Consider the following 19,547-nt stretch of genomic DNA (forward strand, 5'->3'; position numbering starts at 1 on the left):
AAAGCTTGTATGTTTCTGTGATAAAACCATTGCACTTGATTCAATCAGTTGTGTTAATTCGAAAGAATTGGTATGTTGAGTGGTAATTGCCTCATTTTATTAATTATGTTTTTGTTGTTTGTATACATGCTATTGGATTGATTAAAGATGGAAAAGTAATAAGGAAAGTGACACAGATAAAAACTATAAAACATTGATGGAAAACCACAATTTATTATTCTTTTGTGGTCTGATTTCTCCTTTTAAAGTCCATTCTATAAACTCAATCCACTGGTATGATGGTGTTGTGGTTAACTTTTCTGTATTTTACTTTTTTTCACTATGTCAGCGTACATAAAATAAAACTTTATTGGATTTGTAGTCTACATTTGTAAAAGTAACCATTTGCAATTTCTCTGAAACATTGCTTGTCTTCCTGTTTATGAGTTGTAATGTTAAAGATGAGCTTTACGTAATCTAGTACATAAAAAGTTGGTGAAACCACTCAAAACGGGATATATTATTACGGAACTTTGAATGTTTGCTGAAAAAATAATTTGAACAAGATAGCAAACAAACCAAACATTTGTTATATCATTCTGTGATGTATACCACTGCAGTAACACTGGTATTCTAGACAGACCTTTAGGTTTTGATTGCAGTCTTACTTTGGTTACAATGGAGGTAGATTAAACATCTATAATGATACAAAGTTTTGTATATTACAGTTAATCATTGTAATAAAAAGTATTTTACTATTCTACACAACTAGTTTTCAATACACGTAGTGCTATTACTCATTGGTTGTGTATTATTCTTCTTGTTTATGATTTTACAGAGTTTAGGTCATATTGAGAACACACTGGTCAAGGTTGGCCTGTGTTCAGAACACATTGGGTAAGATTCGGGTGTGTTCATAACTTCATATATATATATATATATATATATATATATATATATATATATATATATATATATATATATATATATATATATATATATATATATATATATATATATATATATATATATATATATATATATATATATATATATATATATATATATATATATATATATATATATATATATATATATATATATATATATATATATATATATATATATATATATATATATATATATGAAAAAGCACAAACAAACAACACTTTACTATTCTCTGGCTACCAATCTTATCCAAATTTGCAACCAAACTGAAATTCTATGACAATGACAGACAGTAAACCATTTCTGTGGCACTAAGTTTTTTGCAGCTCACTAATAATAGGTAATTAATAATATGACCAACAGTTCATCTAATGCTATCAGAATTTTCAAGTAGTTTTGTGACGTATAATTCTAATACTATATTTTACGTAATCGCAGTGTAATCTACTAGCTTCTAACTAATGCATCTACATGTACATCGTGCACTATTTTATAGTTGTTTTAACGGAGTTACCCATCAGCTATTCAGTATCAGCTATTCGATATTAGAGGTAAAGTAGGTCTTAAACATGTTCGAAGTTCCTAGCCGATATTACGATGATTTATGTGATGTAAACTTCTAGCGACATCGTCGGCGTGAGCGGCGAAGAAAAACTCATTGTTTCGAAGAAAAAATTTAAATAACCGTAGTTTAACGATATTGCTGTACTTTGATACACTATTAAGCTGTGCTTAGTAAGTGAATGTAAATGGAATTATAATAAATCGGTTTCGTAAAATGCTAATTCCTGTTGAATAATTAATAAATATTTCGTTTTCATCCGGATTGTCGTACCTTCATATCATAAATTTGATTAAATTTATAGGGAAGGCAAGGATTGCAGTTATTTGTATTAGATTGTAAACGACATCATGATCAGACCAAGTGCCAATACATCAAGTGCTTGTTAAGGCTGCCTACTTTGGTTCACAAGCTAACTGGTGGTCATGTTCGGGAGTTTATCAATAGCTGACTTTGAGCTGCATGCACAGCTTTGTGATTTAAATGAACAGTATGACTTTTTCGTATCTCAAGTATGACTAATTCAAGTCTGTTAAAATTCATATTGCACCAATGAGTGTATATTGTGAATTAATTTTTGTAACAAGCATGTTATCTTTGTATAAAACCATGAAAAATCCACCTGTCGTAATCATTGTAGCGTTATTGCAACAGTGCTAGGTCAATGTTCAGTTGGATAGTTATTGTTATAATACTAGTACAGATGCAAACCATATGACCAAATCTTATTGTCATTTTTTTTCAAATAAGTCACTTTTATTGTCCAAATCATCTTGATGTATCATTTGTTTTGATGATTAGTTTAATTTCCGAGATGTAGGCCTTACAATCATGTGTTTAACACTTTTGAGTCTGGTCGCTTTAGTACAATCCTCCACCCAGTGGCTGGTCGATTTTGAGGTTTCCCATTTATATAATGTACCTACTGTAATGCTAGTAAAGCTGGGTATGAGCACACCATTGTTAAGCTGAAAACAAGCTTTCATATCATACTAAACATGAGTTTATTCTACTGAATCTAATCTATGTAACTTCAGGACAAAGAATGCCTTTTCACACCAAAAATGATAATTTTCGAAGCAGAGCACAAGGTATGCTTTTTGCAGTAAATACTTTGATTGTTTGTTATTTACTTTCATTTATGTCTGACATGGCATATTATTATTCTGCGTTGGGTCTATGATAAGGCAAAACAGTCAACACATAATGGCCTGGTTTAGAATCACTTTTGCTCATTTTTCATATGGGGTCACCATCATCATCCATATCCATAGGTCTATCACTATCTGAATTGGATTCACCACCAACTTTCCTATCCGCTTCATCATTGTAATCCAATACAATTATAATTGGTCTGTAGCTATTTTTTTTATAAATGTGTGAGTAGCCTACAGCCTGCTTCGGAAATTAGTCGGTTGAGGCAGGGGTGGATTGAAAGAGTAGGAATATTTCCCCACAGCTCACTCCTTCAATCCCCCAGGCCCCTCCTTCCTATCTCGCCACACCTCTCCCTAACAGAGATGAGGGGTAGGAAATATTTGCATGTAAAATGTAAAATATCAAACTTTGCAGCAGAATACTACTTAGAAGCAGCTTTAGACCTAGTCTAGTAATCTACTACTATTAGCCAGTAGTCACATATCCATAGGAACTAATCATATAAGATGTGTGTGTGTGACCAAAGATTAGACTAACAGGATGAGTTACATTCATCAGGAATATATCAATGAGTGAGTCAAAATCATCCATTCATCAAGCCTTTTCTTGACAAACTAAATGAAGTGAAACTACGCTGACATCTTTTACTCACTCATGCTGTGGTTGTCATCTACTGCGCCTAATTCTGAGCGTATTCCCGATTTTACTCATCTTCATCATCAGAGTCATCTACATCTACTTTACTATTACTGTCATTTACCAACTCATATATATTTACAGCTATTTCTTTATCAATTGAGTGTTTTGATATGGACAAATTCCTAGCCATATTCTCAAACTTTACAAAAACTGGACAAAGTTACTATTTTGACATAGCCTGAGGATTTTGCAAATATTTCCCGTTCTATTTAACATATTGACAAGATCTTTTTTGTCCATAAAGCTGAAACTCAGGGCTTTCAGAAAATTGGCAATATTAGCCGATCAGAGGTCAAGAACTAGTCCTATGAACTAAAATGACCCTGGTCGAATTATTTCAATGACAGCCACTGGGAGAGGACAACTCCAATCGAAATATTTAGATGTCAATTTTGAAAGTGTTAAAATGCAGTATAAGGTCAAACTAAATGACAAAGTTTCCGTCAAAGTTCTGAACAGCAGTTGATCGTAAATTTTGACTTGACTGATAGTACCGAAATTAGGGGGAAGCCTGCTATTATCCCATCTACCTAGCGTCAACGTGATTCAGCATTACACCCTAGTTAAACCAAAATAACTGTCATGTCTGTTTTATTGTTTTACAAATGTAATCACAACCTTACAAGGGAATGAAATATGTTGTGAGGAAACAAGTGGGGGGAGGGTGAGGTAAGTTTCCCTATTTTTACAAAAATGCAAATTCCATTACTAAATATTGATATTTACTCTCTTAAATTTTGATGGTTGCAACATAGGACGTTTTTGCTATGTAACATCGTCAGTACAAGTGATTAGCCATAAAATGTGGTTTATGGTTTGTTATTTAAAAGCTGTTGATGGTCGGTTCATCTTACCCCGACCCTGTTCCAAGTTGAACCATGTATTGGGGTAAGTTGAACATATGGCAATGATGTTATAGCAAATTAAGTTTCAAGTAAGAATAATATATTTTGCAGTAAATTATATCTATAAAAAGACAGTGGTGAAATATCTTGCAACAAATTATGACAATAGAAGTTATGTCTAGCGTATATTGCTGTTTTTAATGTCAATTTGAAATGCGAAACCACCAATGGTATAACCCCTAATGCTTTCTGAGATCGGTTTTAGGACTTCGAATATTTTGTCAATTTCAATAGTGTCAGATTCTGTTGTGGCTGGCTTAATAAACCGATTGGATTGACCAACTATTTTCAAGTAATCGATCTCATACTCTTGACCAGATATGGCTTAAATCTGAACAGCGTAATTTTGTTTTTTCCTGTGTATTCAACAACAACAAAGATTCCTACTTGAATGTCATTGGCTTGAATTTCTTCGTTGTCTGTGATTGCGTTGTCACTAGAGCGCTCAGATAGCACAGGTTTTGGCACGTCATTGGTGTCAGAACTCTTGACCGCAGTGTGCTTAACACTCTTCTCTAATTTTCGATGTGAGATCTTAAGCTGCGATCGCTTTTTTTTTTCATTATCAATACCCTCTTTGACGGGCGTGTCAGTAATTATAGCCGACCTTCTCATCTTTTTTCCTCTGCTCACTGTTTTTCTGACAAATGACAGACAAGGTCATATTTCCTTTGGTGATACATATGCTGCTGATGTGCAAGGCAACGATTCTGCTACCACATGAGATGTTGATGGCCTTGCAACTACAGTAACAGGAGGGGAGCGTATAAGCTCATCATTAGCCCAAACACCTATCTGGCCAATCTTCAGATACTGCCGCTGCCGCCAACGCACTCTCTGAAAAGATGTTTCGGTTAAATGGGTAGATAGATACCTGTCGCTTCAACCCAAAAACTACATTAGCAATAATCATAGCTTGGTTATGGGCATTTGCCACAATAGAGGGAATGTTGTAAATGTTTACTCCATTTCCAACATAAATGCTACGGTCGAGCAGTTGTAGCTTGTGGGGGCCATGAGGCAGTAGGGTCAGCATATTAATTCATTGGCCTGAGTAGAGTTGAGGGAGTCGATACTGATGTGAGACTCGTGATTGTCAAAAAGAAGCAACGCCAGGTTGTCCTTAAGTTACTTAGCATCTTTTACAAAATGAGGCAGGAAGATTTGACTGAAGATAGCTGCGGTCATCCATCCAAATCCTGATCGGCCAGCACAACCAATCGACCCTGTAGGTTCATTTACTGTCCAATTGTTATTGTTTGTGGAAAAATGAACAACGGGGGACTGCTACTCTAGAGGCACTGACAGCTCCGACATATGTGACCAGCTCTCGTTGTCTTGAGCTGTAATAAGACCCAATCTGTTTTTGCCACGAGAAGCAATGATACTTTTGGGGTCCTGCACCATGGCGAGGCCAACCTCATCTGTATTATATATGTTGTGAAGTTCAAAGCTGTATCAAAAATTATAAAAGTAATGGAATGAAAAAGAATAGAAGAATTTTGACACAGCTCAATGTCTGTACATTCCAAGTACTTATCGTCGAAAGTGTTTTTACTTGTCCATTAGCTGTGCGAGATTGTCATAAAAGCTGTCAACAACAACTTTGTTAAATCCTGTGGCATGTGTAATAGATGTCGCTTCAGGTGCTCAAATGGACAGGCTGTGGCAATAGTAAAAACCTTGACCCCATTCCTTACCTAGTAAAGAAAATTGAAAAGTTGTCATCTATTTTAAATTTTTTTCAGTACTCTACAGCAGGTATTTTACTATTTATAATATCTAAGACAAATTATCATACCTCTCACCTGCCCGCTTGTTTGTTATCCAGGATTGTGGTACTTTCAGCTGATTTGTTATTGCGAATTCATAAGCCAGTTCAAAATTTTTGTCCTTTGCCAATCCATAGAAAAATTTGGTCAGCTCATTTATGTGAGAGGCCAAGTCTTTTTCCATCTTATCAGTGAAGACCATGTGTGCCATAATAGCTGATCCCAGTTTGCTCATTCTTCTATTTTTTCAACTTTACCTTGTTAGGGTAATTCGATCTATACCATGTGTTAAAGCCACTTTCCTAATTGAAGTAAAGCAAGATCTAGCACATCTTGGCCTGTGTTGCCACAATTTGTTTTTCGTACATTGTTTCGAGGCATCTAAAATAGGGCAAATGCATGCCTACAAATAAATAAATATTTATTTGGTGTAATGGTCTAAGAACCAGGGCTAATTGGGTTAAGTTGAACATATGTTCAACATATGTTCAACTTACCCATCAGCCCTGGTTTAACTTGCCCCATAGGATGAACAAGGGTAATTCATTAAATGAAAGCCAAAATTTGTGTTCAACTGAAATTACAATAACTAATAATTGTTTTCCAGACATCCACCAGTAAAAAAGTTGCAGCAGCCAATATGAATGTCTGCCTTGCAGCTTCGAAAATCTATTATGCCATCATATTCACTTTTAGGCAGTACAATTGAAGTATGTAAATTTTTTGCTTACATTGCAATGCTGTGTTGGCGGACCATTCAGAGGAAATGGTGTAATCACACTGCTGGTCATGTGACCTATAAATTAGGTCAAAGCTATTCAGAAGAAGGCAAATACTTCGGTGGTTCAACTTGGACATAGATTCAACTTACCTCACCCCCTACTTGTCTAACTTGATTAAAAAAATTCAGTTCCTGTTTAGTGTAAAGCTTACAGTTAATCCTAATGTATAATCACGGATGCTTCTTGCTTCTGTATCTTTATTACAGCGTTGAAGAAAGGTATTTGTGACAAGAAGTTACCGTTACCTTGATTTTTGAAAATTATTTTTTCATATCACCCCACCATCTGAGCTATTTTGAGAAATCTAAATTTAGTAGAGGAAGCATTTGACTAACTTTGCCTACCCCTTCACTTGTTTCGCTTAATCAAAATTGGCGAAACCATACAAATGACGCAAATGTTGTAATTCGCCGAGTATTACTAAAACTACTAGACACACATTTTTCAAGCACTGTTTTGACTCTGGGACTGACTCGCCATTATGACTCAAAAACTTTTTTGAGTCATAATGGCGTCTATTTGGACAGATCAATTGTTTACATTTACTGTCAGCCACTTGTTCGACCTGTAAAACTGGGGTGGCTTTCAGAACATTTTTTAGGTTTACCTATGTGGACGTTCTTATGTTCAACAGATTGCCAGTGTAAGAAAAACATTATGCAGTAAATAGGCAACTCAAGCTTTAAAAAATTAAATTTCAACTTTGCCACGCAAAAACTGGTTATTTTTCAACTCTGTTTTGCTCAGAGTTAGATAGTTGGTATGTAACGCTCCGTATATTTTTTAAAGTGCTGTCAAGTGGGTCACTTTAATGCAGTTCATGGATACTCATTTACAAAAGCTGTACAGTTAAATTCAGTACCACAAGGTCAAGTATTTGACTAACAAAGTTGTGGGAGGAACCTACAAAATTTGGTCACAAGTATTGACCGTGCTATTGACACTCAATCACATGAATCAGTAAATATAGCACTCCAAGGTCAAATATTTGACAAAAAAGCTGGGTTGCAAACCTACAATTTAGTCACAAGTGTGAATAGTGTTAATAACACTGGTTTTAATTTTGCATCAGTCCGAGGCGTTGTCGCTTCTAAGTAAATGGCGCAATGCAGATTCGGTGGCAGCAAGTCTCGCTTTATAAAAATCTGCACCTGTCTTTTGTAAACTTTATCATTAGCAGCAGTTTTTCTACAAATATGTATAGTAAAGTGATTGCTGACTGGAGAAATTATGATGGGCTGTGTATTCAAGTTGTCAATACTCAACGCATTAGCAGAATCTGACCTGTGAAAGCTAAAATTGAAAACTAGCAATGATTCCTCTGTTGCAGTAGAAGGATGACTGTAATATGATTGTTGTGATGTTCACGATACTTTATGTACTTCAGGTCACAAAATGGCTTCTAATATGCCTGTTAAGCTTTTGCTGAGAGACGCGTCAAGCATTTCATTAAATGCAAGGTGAGATCCATGAAATTCGATCAGTCATTAAGTGCTTGAACAGGAAAACGGTTTTAAACCTGAGTAGTTCTTGCATCTTTGGAGCACCACAGCTTTCATGTGATTATGGTTCGATCCCATATGACATTGGTTGTCTGTTATTATGCTGTGCACGCAACTTGTGAATGGTCATCACAATGTTTGCTTACAAGTAATAAATTGTTTATTGGCTCATGACTATAAGCCATTTGACATATGTTTTGGTAACTGGGTTGAAATCCCACTTCATCATCCATAACATATGCCTGTCATTTTACTGATCGAGTCTGACCCTGGCAGCGGTGTATTTTTCTCCAAGATCAGCAATCAAAGATTGTACTGATACACACACATATATATACATCATATATATGCTAGTTTTTGAAGAAGTGACCGTTTTGTGGTTTTACATGACTTTCTCCTCTTTTCAAAAAAGTTAATTATAATATTTGGAGCATATTTGTAAAGTTTTGCAACATGGGATGTTAGTGACAAATCCAAATTTTGTTTCGCTCCACTTAAACTTTTCATTTTCAAATTGAGTTAGTAATTAAAAATATGTAACTTTAAGGAGATCGATGAATATCTTGTTAGACCAACGTAATAGGCATCATATCTCTGACATACACACAACTGTGTTCAAAGAGAAGAATTTATTATTATTCTTTTTCACTCGTACTGTTTTGTGCCGCAATGCGGAGCATGCGATATTTTGGCAGATTTGAAAAGCTCCCAAAGAACCAGCCTCAAGAGACTCAGCAGAATGCTCGAAGACAAGAGAGAATACAGAATCAGCAGTCTTCCGCAAAAAACAGGCGGCTGGCAGCACAAATGGCGAACAGGCCTAGTGTTCAAAGAGCTCTTGGCTCAACGCAGGTGATATATAGAGCTCTGGATTTACCGTAAAACCTCTAATTGAACGCTATGGCGCTCTATTTTCAACCTTTCCTCTATGGTGATGGTCAATTTGAAACGGCGTTCAAATAGAGGCTGGCGGTGCATTTTTCAAATGGCTCGTCAGAATTTTCAAAAGATAAATTTAACCCTATTACAGGTGAAGCGAATGTCGCCTATATTTTGCTCTATTTTTGGTGGAGCGCTATTAAACCTTTTGGATGCAATAAATCTGCTAACTTACCTCCAACTTGTCAAAGATCTCTTGATAAATGTGCATCAAGAAAGATATATATACATGTAAGCATATACTTCGAAGTATCAAGACCATGTTAAACAAGGAACCACTATTAGCTTGAGACAGAAAAAATTTCTTTCTATGAAGTTGTTTTCAAAGTTCATTTAACAACTTAAATTCAAACCATTTTTATATAGGTACTTCCAAGTATCAATACCGCGTTAAACAGAGAACTACTACTAGCCTGAGACCGTTATTGATTATTTCTACGGTGTTGCTTTCAAAGTTTTAATGAGAAGCTTTGGAATTGGACAACAAGAGAATTTAATTGTTATTGATACAAATGATTTGTTACTAATACGATTTTGTGGACAATTTTCTCCTGATCAGTTGATATTATGGGCTTGTAAAGATCAAATAATGTCAAAGTGGCGGTCAATTGGAGAGTGGCGGTCTATTTTTCAACCCTTGTCTAATGGGGGCGGTCAATTAGAAGTAGCGTTCAAATAAAGGTGGCGTTCAATTAGAGGTTTTATCTGTGTGATAAAGGATTGTTTTTTAGTTTTTGCTTATTCAATTATAGAACAGTCAATAAACACAAATGTTATATTTATCATAAGCCTGTGACTGGAAATTGAAATATTGTTGTCAACATTAATTGAATATATGGAGATTAAGTTGAACTCATTCATTAGGTTTTAGCAAGCCAATCATAAGTTTTAGTTTTTTGTCCCTGCAGGATCTTACGTCTCCACCGCGTCCACCTAGACGTGGAGGCTTGCGAGGGTTTGGCAGTCTTCGAGGACGGGGCGCAGCTGTCCGTGGTCGAGGAGCTGCTGCAATTGGGGGAGGTATGCGCAGTGTAGCGCCGTCCTTTCAAGGGAACAGAGCATTGCAGCAGAGCAGACAGCCTAATAGTGTAAAGTCTAGGTTAACATTGCGTGGAGCAGCCAGAGGAGTTTTTGCCAGAGGAGTCAGAGCTAGAGGTGGAGCAGCTAGAGGTGGAGCAGCTAGAGGTGGAGCAGCTAGAGGTGGAGAAGCCTTAGGTGAAACTGGGGTTAAAGGTAGTGTCTTCATGTAGGGTTGCACTCGAAAAACGCATTTTGCCGGTTTGTTTTTCACATTGACACTATTATAAGGAAGCAATTTCCAGAAAAATATGATTTTCAAGTGTTTAATATTCATTTTATCTACAGCTCTGGTGTGAAAACCTACTTATGAAGTTTATTAATGATAGAAGTGTGTAATGTTCAGTTCTACATCGTGATTTGATGGATTGCCATTTTTACCGACGTAGTCATCAACTTTGACACAAGGGTTGATTCTCTTGTTCATCCATGGCCGCAGTCGACAGGACGCAGCAAGGGCCTTACTCATTATAATAGTTGTCAGGCAAAATTTTTGTTTTCATCAGGACGTTTGGGTGTGAGAGGTGCTACAGGAGCTGCTACTCGTGGCTGGAGAGGTTCGGCTAGATCACATGGGGCTGGCGATCTTAGAAGAGGAACATTTGACAGAAGTAAAATTTTATATCATTTACTATATATTGTGTTACTGTGTCTACTTATGATGGCTTTTGTGTTTTTAAGTATAGGCAGCGATAGAAAAGGCTGTTACCTTATGTATTTATCTCTCACTGTTACGGTGTTACTCTTGTCATGTAGTTATCTCTCACTGTTACCCTTGTCATGTAGTTATCTCTCACTGTTAGTCTTGTTATGTAGTTATCTCTCACTGTTAGTCTTGTCATGTAGTTATCTCCCACTGTTAGTCTTGTCATGTAGTTATCTCCCACTGTTAGTCTTGTCATGTAGTTATCTCCCACTGTTAGTCTTGTTATGTAGTTATCTCTCACTGTTAGTCTTGTCATGTAGTTATCTCCCACTGTTAGTCTTGTCATGTAGTTATCTCTCACTGTTAGTCTTGTCATGTAGTTATCTCTCATTGTTACTCTTGTCATGTAGTAATCTCTCACTGTTAGTCTTGTCATGTAGTTATCTCTCATTGTTACTCTTGTCATGTAGTTATCTCTCACTGTTAGTCTTGTCATGTAGTTATCTCTCACTGTTAGTCTTGTCATGTATATATCTCTCACTGTTACTCTTGTCATGTAGTTATCGCTCACTGTTACTCTTGTCATGTAGTTATCTCTCACTGTTACTCTTGTCATGCAGTTATCTCTCACTGTTACCTTTGTCATGTATATATCTCTCACTGTTACTCTTGTCATGTAGTTATCTCTCACTGTTACCCTATTCATGTAGTTATCTCTCACTGTTAGTCTTGTCATGTAGTTATCTCCCACTGTTACTCTTGTCATGTAGTAATCTCTCATTGTTACTCTTGTCACCTAGTTTGCTTAGTCTGTGATTATTCAGTATTAGTCAAGTTGTAGACATGTACGACCCTTCAAATTACTGGTATCTTAGCCTGAGTATTCAGTTATGTCTTGCTAAAAAAATCAGGTCTCATGTCAGCCACTCGTTTCAAACATGTGACCATGTTGCTGCAACGTTTTGTAGTCAACTAAGTTTTTAACTCTGCTTAAGATCATCTGTTAAAATATTGCTCAAACGAATGAATGTTCTTGTTTAGTTGACCTAGATCTTTCAATATAACGTGAATGCTCTCTTTTAGTTGATCTAAATATTTCACTATTACCTAAATATTTTCTTTCAGTTGACCTAGATCTTTCAATATAACCTAAATGTTCTCTACATTCAGCTATTGTCAAATGAGCTCTAGAGCAAAGATCATTCTAAGCAAAGAAATCTAGATTTGCCTTTTCCCAAATTAGAAGAAAGCTGTCATTTTTACAAAATTGTAAAAGCTTTCTGTAACAGTTCGTTCGAAATACTGTGGTCCATGTTTCAGATATAACAGTTCATACTCGATATAGCAGACATTGTTGATGCCTTGTTGGAGCTATCCATCACACTTAAAAGTTAAATAAATTTGTTTTATAACTAAATTCGACTACCTATGACATAATAGCAGATGTTACTCATTATTTGTAATTGTTTTTTTTGCCTTATAACATACCAATGATAACTTGCTTACTGGAATAAATCTTAGATGCATCATATATATTATCCCATTCTTTTATTTTGAGAGCTCAACCGCCCTAGGATACTAGGCTATCATTGTTCATCGTGATTTGCATGTAACTTGTCTCATAAGAGTTAACAGAAAAGGTTATGTTATATCCACTTTTATAGCAAGCTCATTCCAGCATTGCCTTAGACAAATAGCAACCTTTGCAGATACAAGAGGAGCCATAGTTAGAGGAGCTTCGGGCCGAGGTGCTATGACGAGACGCACTGCAGGCCGGGGTGGTCCATCTCGCGGCACTGGCCGAGGTAGAGGTGCATCGCGGGGTCGTGGAAGTGAAAGGGTCTTCACTAATTCGCTAAGGTAAAAATAAAAGTGTCTGCCCAAAAGAACGTTAGTTTGTTTTGCTCTTCCTTCATTTAAATTCATGTAAGATTGCAAAAGTTTGGTCGCGTTGACCGCTACACGTTTCCAGTATAATTCTGCAGGTTCAATTTGATTGAACTATTATTTTACTATTGGACAGTTAAACTTAGTAATAATGTGTTGATAGCACCTTATGTATTCCAGATTAATCTTAAAACAATTGGTAAGGCTCACGATATTGACAATCACTATACATGAATTGTGTTTCTTTTACTCTTTCTCTCAGCTAATATTTAACATTAAAAATCTAATAATAAGATGAAATAGTACAACAATATTTTTTTAGTTAGATTTAACTTACTTAATAGGAATTTATTACCTGTTCGTGGAAGTACTTTTTTTAATTGTGGTCCGTGTAAGTTGAGTAAATAACAAAATATTATTGAGTTTATTATTTATGAGTTGTTTGCTCTATATCGGTTAAAATGAAAGAGGAGACAATATTTAATTTAATTTCACTGATGGTCATAAATTCTTTAACTGAAAATGAGTAAATATAAATTCATGGTTTTGTCAATAAAAAGAATATTTCACATTTAGGCAAACAGAGACATTTGTCTCTGACATCTGGTCATGGCTGTAAGCTTGGTTTTTTGCGCAGGTTTCACACACCTACCGTAAAACCTCTATATGAACACCACGGCGGGCTATTTTTCAAACCCCCCCACAGTGGCGATCAATTAGAGGTGGCATTGAAATAGAGGCTGGTGTTGTATTTTTCAATAGCTTGTCAGAATCTAGGAAAGATAAATTCAACCCTTTTACAGGCGAAGCTAATGTCACCTATATTTTGCACTTCCCTTCGGGTGGAGCAACATTAACCCTTTTGGATGCAATAAATCTGCTAACTTGTCAAGGATCTCTAAATAAATACGCATTGAGAAGCTGAAAAGTATCTCTACCAGTTGATATCTGTTGCTTAAAACTAATCTGCAATGATATTATATAGCCGATGTCTCTGTGCCCCACTTAACAACTTGTTGGTGCTTTCCTTTTTTTATTTCATTTTAAACTTGAAGGTGTATTTTCATTTTATAGCTATTTTTAAGGATGTTGCATAAAAGCTTATTGCACCCATTGAAATAATTGCTACAATTTGCAGCCAAACCTGGCTTTTTATATGCAATAGAAGAGGGGTTGAAGATGCAATTGCGTCAAAAAAGTCGATCAAATGAAATTATAACCAATAAAAGGGTAAAACACCAGCTACATTTTGATGTTGTTTTTGTAAACTAACCCTGTCCAGAGATATAAGCGTTTCAATAAGGTCATCTTTTAAAGCGTTCAGATTCGAGCGGGCTCTTCATTCGTGACATATATAGTAATACATGTGAAAGAAAAGGGTCCACGAGCGATAAATATAAGATCTCTTCTTTAGCCAATCACCAGCACGAACTTTTTATATAGGTCAAATGTTTATATATTTTTAAATGTTATCGCTCGTAAAACGGGTTGTCTGTGATTTCGAAGATTCGCATTATTAGGGATCTTACTCTATTACTAGTTAGTGACGCGCATCGACTTCTAGTAGATTCTAGTAGCTATGTGCGTCGACATCGATATTTAATTTACATCGCTAATTTACTGAACTACTGCACCAACACGTTTTATTGACGAACAACAGAATTGTAACAACGCTCAGTTGAGCGAAGGTGGCTCAAAGTTTTCTGAGCGTCGGATGATTAAAGATTGGGGCAGACAGGTTATGGTTAGAACTGACAGGCATCAGCAGCGTTATGCTGCAGAGGAAGATAGAAAAATGGAGGTAAATTTATCTACAACTTTGAGTATCCTATACATAAATTCTAAACTAACGGTAATAATTTTAGTACTCATAAATACATTTACTAATAAGTAAAATTATAACTTTTTACTATCACGAATCATCGCTTCATAACTTTTTATCGGTTCACCTAGCCATAACATTTGCTTGAAATTTTTTTGGCATTTTTAGCTAGCAAATTAGATTTATGATTAGAACTTATGTTCATTTCTCACTTGTAGAAAGTGAGGAAAATCGATTGATCAATGCTCATCTTTAACTCTCAGAAACAAAGTTTCGAATTCTTGGCTTAGCGTATTTGTGCTTTTGTTAAAGGTTGACTTGCAACAAAATTCACATTACAGTTATTTGGTATCATAAGATTCACCATGTCTTACTCTGTTGTGTGTAGGTGCAAAATAAATGGGAATGTGATTACAAGCTCTTAAAAGCTAAAAAGCGAACAGTTAATCGCAGCCACACGAGACTGCCGTGGTTTGGATTCGCTTTCCAAAACGGCTCAAATGGGACGTAGTTGTTACAGGATAGTTTCTGTTTACACTTTCATGCAACCTCATTCGTCGAAATATTTTCATAAATATACTTCACACATTCAATAAAACCATGTCTATTGTTCTTACGCGTCTGTTTTATCGTCATTGTACTGCTGTCACTTTTAGCACTGATATCTTATAACTTACCGTAAAAAATCGTTAAACTTTTCAACCTTAGCCCGAAGGAGTACATATAATTGTCTGATAATCATGACAAGCCTGTCGGTTACTTGTGATAATCGAAATGTGCTGCAAAAATTATTTGCGAAGTATTGGGTCACGTGATCAGATTACGACTTGGCGATTGAATAATGCCGAAACAAAACTGTAAAGTAGCGAGCATCTATATTTAATACGGGGTCTTCGGTAAAATCGAAGTGTTTGTCATAAACTAGTGCTATGATAAGTTTTATATTGAGCTTTTTATTGGCCTTTCAATTCACGTGAGAACATCACGTAACAAAACGATAACCAAACTGCAATGACTACGTCAGAGAAATAAAGAGATTCCAATCTACGGCGGCTTTTCGTTTTTGAGCTTTCAAGAGCTTGTCATCACATTTCCATGTATTTGGCATTTACAACACAACAGAGTAAGACATGGTGAATCTTTTGATACCAAATAACTGTAATGTGAATTTTGTTGCAAGTCAACCTTCAAACATTTATTCATTTGAAAATTACACTCGCAATCTATCTAACTTTTAAATTGAAAGCTTTCAGTAGATACGAGTTAGAATGACATACATATATATGAATGACATTTATTACCTTTGTTTTATTGTTACAGGACGTTTATGTGGTTCACTAGGGAGCAGTAGTGTCGGTCTGGAAACTGCCACAAATGGGAAAGAGACATGTGTGCTACACAAACCATGACATGTTTTGTTTGAGTCTGCTGCAGTAGATTAATTTATCCTATTATATGAGCTGAAACTATGTGAGTGGCCACGACTTGGATGGATGTTTCTAATAAAAACTTTATGCTACAATGAAAATGTTTTGGCTTGTAAAAATTATATAATAAAATAATATTGTTGAAGACAATGCAAAACATGATTTGCTGAACATATTGAATACATCATAGCCCTGTTGCCATCTGTGCTGAAGTCTTATCTGATAGATGGATTTATGAAGTGTAATCAGCACTGTATTGCCAGGTACTTTTGTATAGCTCGACTCAATTCCAACTAACCAAAAATTGAGTTCAAAAAGTTTTATGGGCCGCCCTACTAAGTGAAAGCAGGTGAGTCCACAAACCGCCAACCAGGTGCAAGAATGGCTTTATTAACCCTTTGCCAGAATCGGTGGGTTAATTGATTTCAGCGGAATTGACGTTGCTTTGCATTCACTATTTCGGTCAACTCATAAAATCATTTGTTTTGTACTTGAAATTACTAATCCAATGCGACCCAGTAAATTTTTTTTACAAATTGATACTAATAATGGCTAGATAACATTGACTATACATAGACTTTTTGAGATGCAGTTGGTTTCGCCATATGCCTATTCGGACATAATCTTTTCAAAGATGGTGATGTGCTTATTATATTTAGTAGCTAGTTTCTGGTGCAACTGAGAACTTACATAGCTGATACAAAGGCTGCGATGAAATAAGTTAACTCGACGACCTAATTACTGTAGACTGGTAGAATCGTAGTCGGTACTCAAATTTTTACACAGTATTTAGAGGAAACTAATGTGACAAATTTTTAATTTCTTTTATTTTAGGCATTTGTTACATTAATAATAATGTATCTGTAGCTAGATTAAAAATGTTATCCTAGCTATCAGGAGCAAATACAACATAATATATATGCCAATAGAGCCGCGTAGGGCTAGACTTTTATCGCAATAACCGTTGTGAATATAAGATATAACGACAGGTTGTTTCACTATTATTACATGTATACATCATTTCGGGCAAGCCTGGGCACGTCTTTTTTCTTGAGCGTTTTTACAGCGATCTATTTTTTTGTCAATTTTAATCTTCAAATATCTTGACAATGAGATCGCCTAAAACAACATGTCAACTGATAGACAAAAATCAATACTTGCTGTTAAAATCAACTAAAATTTGACACAATTATATCTTTCGGAGCGTCGATCCAAAGTAAGCCGTGTTAAGATAACCGCAAGGATGCTATCAAATAATATGCTATATATCTGAAAAATTATAAGTTATATAACAACCTATCAAATTTTACAAATATATATATATATATTCAAGAACAAGTGACATAAACGAGACATACTTATACTACATGCAGAAACAAAAATTAATATTTTTGAAACAAAATATTTGCATTTTTGGCTAAGCCAGTTGCATTCTGATTGTCGCTTTCGATGTAATGAACATATCTGGCTGTTCATATCTTCAACAATGTTTTCTGGCCTCAACTCTCCTGCACTGCTGAGCTAGTCAATTTCAGTGTCCAAACAATTTTTTGAGCAGAGCAAAAACTTTTAGCAGCATTGTTTAGCACAAGTTTTAGCCTACAACTAGTCGTTCATATACTATCGTAATTGTAAACCGTTTTTCATGTTGAACAAAGAAATCCTATTAGCCTGATACAGTTATTAATTATTTTTGTGGTGTTGCTTTCAAAGTTTAACGAAAAAACGAAACCCTTTCGAGTTGGAAAATGGGCTTTGATACGAACAGAAACAGCGAAAGAATTTTGTTTTTTAATCGATTTCGCATGATTGTTGTCAGAATTTAGTAATTTCCTTTGTTCAAGAGAATAAAGTAGCATACTTTTCTATCCATTTCTCGCCATAACTCCTCATTGCCATATGTCATCAGCTTGTATGGTCAAAGATCAAACTAGGATCACCTCAATGTTTCAATATTCTAGCATTGATGTAAAATTTGAGCAAATATTCGACACTACGCAATGTAATTTACAGCATATCAATTCCGATGTTTTTAAAAACATATTTAGGGTGAGTTACTCCTCATATCTCTACTACTTTTCGTTCCTCCTAACCTACACATTGCATATATACAATATATCCAAGTGTCTGTTGTAAACTCATTTTTTATTTTTAGAAAAGTATTGGACTTGCTTGTTAAAGTATTTGCAATAGAGCAAATTATTAATGAGTATTTCTATGCAAATATTTGCTCCAATCGCTTTTTGTCACTGAAAACGCTAAGTCCTTGATGAGAATGTAATGTATCTATGACCGTAGTAAATTTTGTTTTCTTACCAGTTGCAACTGACTCATCTCGTACAAGTCAAATAAACTCGAGTCCTAAGTTTTCTCTATTTTAACCATTTTGATGAACTCCTCAGTGGTGGGTGAGACTGAAAAAATGCATTTGCTGGTAGTGACATTCAATCAAACAAGCTAAGAAATGTTGCTGTCAAAAGCTAATCCCTACTGTTCCATGTTTTGTTTTCATGTGGTTCAATTTAACAATTAATTGTGGCGCATAAATAAATGATGAAGACATCAAGTGTTAATCGTATATCATCTAGGTTCGCTTGTGCCTCACTATCAAATTCTACATGGCCGCCAGCTCTCCATTTTAAGTTTCTTCATTTTTGTGGCTCATCTATTAATGGTGGGTTTGACATTTGAATTATCAGCTCTAATATCGCTTAGCCAGCTCGTTACTGTCAAACAAAAATGTTCATGATGGTGCTGTTACAGGGGTGCTGGTGGACGAGGAGCCAGAGGCATGGCAAGAGGTAGTAACAGAGGCCGTGGAGGAAGAGGATCGTTCAACAAATCATCACTGGACAATGAATTAGACGAATATATGGCAGGTGCCAATATAGATGACCAATTGCTGATGTGACTGACTTCTTTATGACCCCGCCAATACTTGCTGGAATATTCCCTAATATTGTACAGAACTGTATATAGCCTTTTGTAGTTTCTGAAGTCGTAATGTTTCCACGAGCTTATCTGGTTAGTTAGTTTATGTCAGGTGTTTTACGCTTTGCGATCCTGTTTTATTTATAGCATATATGTAATAGAATGCAATATGCTTATGCGTGTATAGGGTTAAAGACTTGTTACTTGAACATCTACTCATTACTGCAATTAAATAAAGAACCTACAGGTCACTAGCATTAGTTTAGTTATGCATCCTACCGTTCAAAGGGTCAACTACCGAGAGGCATTCAGCAGTTGGCTATTATAGCGTGACCTAATTCTTATTGAGTTTTGATCAGAACACGCTGCATGCACCGCAACTTGCAGAACTGATAAAACTAGCCACTTCCCATTGCTGCAGGCAGGTAGCTTTGAATGTACCAATTTCATTCTGCTTGCCTACTGCCATTAGTTCAAAGCTAGCTATTGGATGAATGAAGTGTTTTGAACA

General features: G+C 35.6%; 1 protein-coding gene across 2 annotated transcripts; it reads left to right on the forward strand.

Moving 5' to 3' along the window:
* The first annotated feature begins 1,553 nt into the window (after positions 1-1,553).
* LOC137399807 (chromatin target of PRMT1 protein-like) lies at positions 1,554-19,290 on the forward strand. 2 transcript variants are annotated; one of them, XM_068086038.1, is made up of 7 exons: positions 1,554-1,662; positions 8,193-8,265; positions 9,003-9,159; positions 10,155-10,461; positions 10,830-10,934; positions 12,679-12,829; positions 18,869-19,290. In XM_068086038.1, the coding sequence occupies exons 2-7, from the start codon at positions 8,201-8,203 to the stop codon at positions 19,014-19,016; spliced, it is 933 nt and encodes a 310-aa protein (XP_067942139.1). In that variant the 5' UTR covers positions 1,554-1,662; positions 8,193-8,200; the 3' UTR covers positions 19,017-19,290. The 2 variants fall into 2 exon arrangements, with proteins under 2 accessions (XP_067942139.1, XP_067942138.1); XM_068086037.1 differs by having other exon boundaries at positions 1,559-1,662; positions 10,155-10,479.
* Positions 19,291-19,547: the final 257 nt, after the last annotated feature.

The sequence above is a fragment of the Watersipora subatra genome, chromosome 7 (assembly GCF_963576615.1).
Source record: "Watersipora subatra chromosome 7, tzWatSuba1.1, whole genome shotgun sequence".
NCBI classification, from domain to species: domain Eukaryota; kingdom Metazoa; phylum Bryozoa; class Gymnolaemata; order Cheilostomatida; family Watersiporidae; genus Watersipora; species Watersipora subatra.

Coding starts and splice junctions, on each gene's coding strand:
- LOC137399807 (XM_068086037.1), top strand. CDS start 8,201: ATGGCTTCTAATATGCCTGTTAAGCTTTTGCTGAGAGACGCGTCAAGC. Junction 9,160..10,154: donor GAGCTCTTGGCTCAACGCAG/GTGATATATAGA, acceptor TTGTCCCTGCAG/GATCTTACGTCTCCACCGCG. Junction 10,480..10,829: donor AGGTGAAACTGGGGTTAAAG/GTAGTGTCTTCA, acceptor TGTTTTCATCAG/GACGTTTGGGTGTGAGAGGT.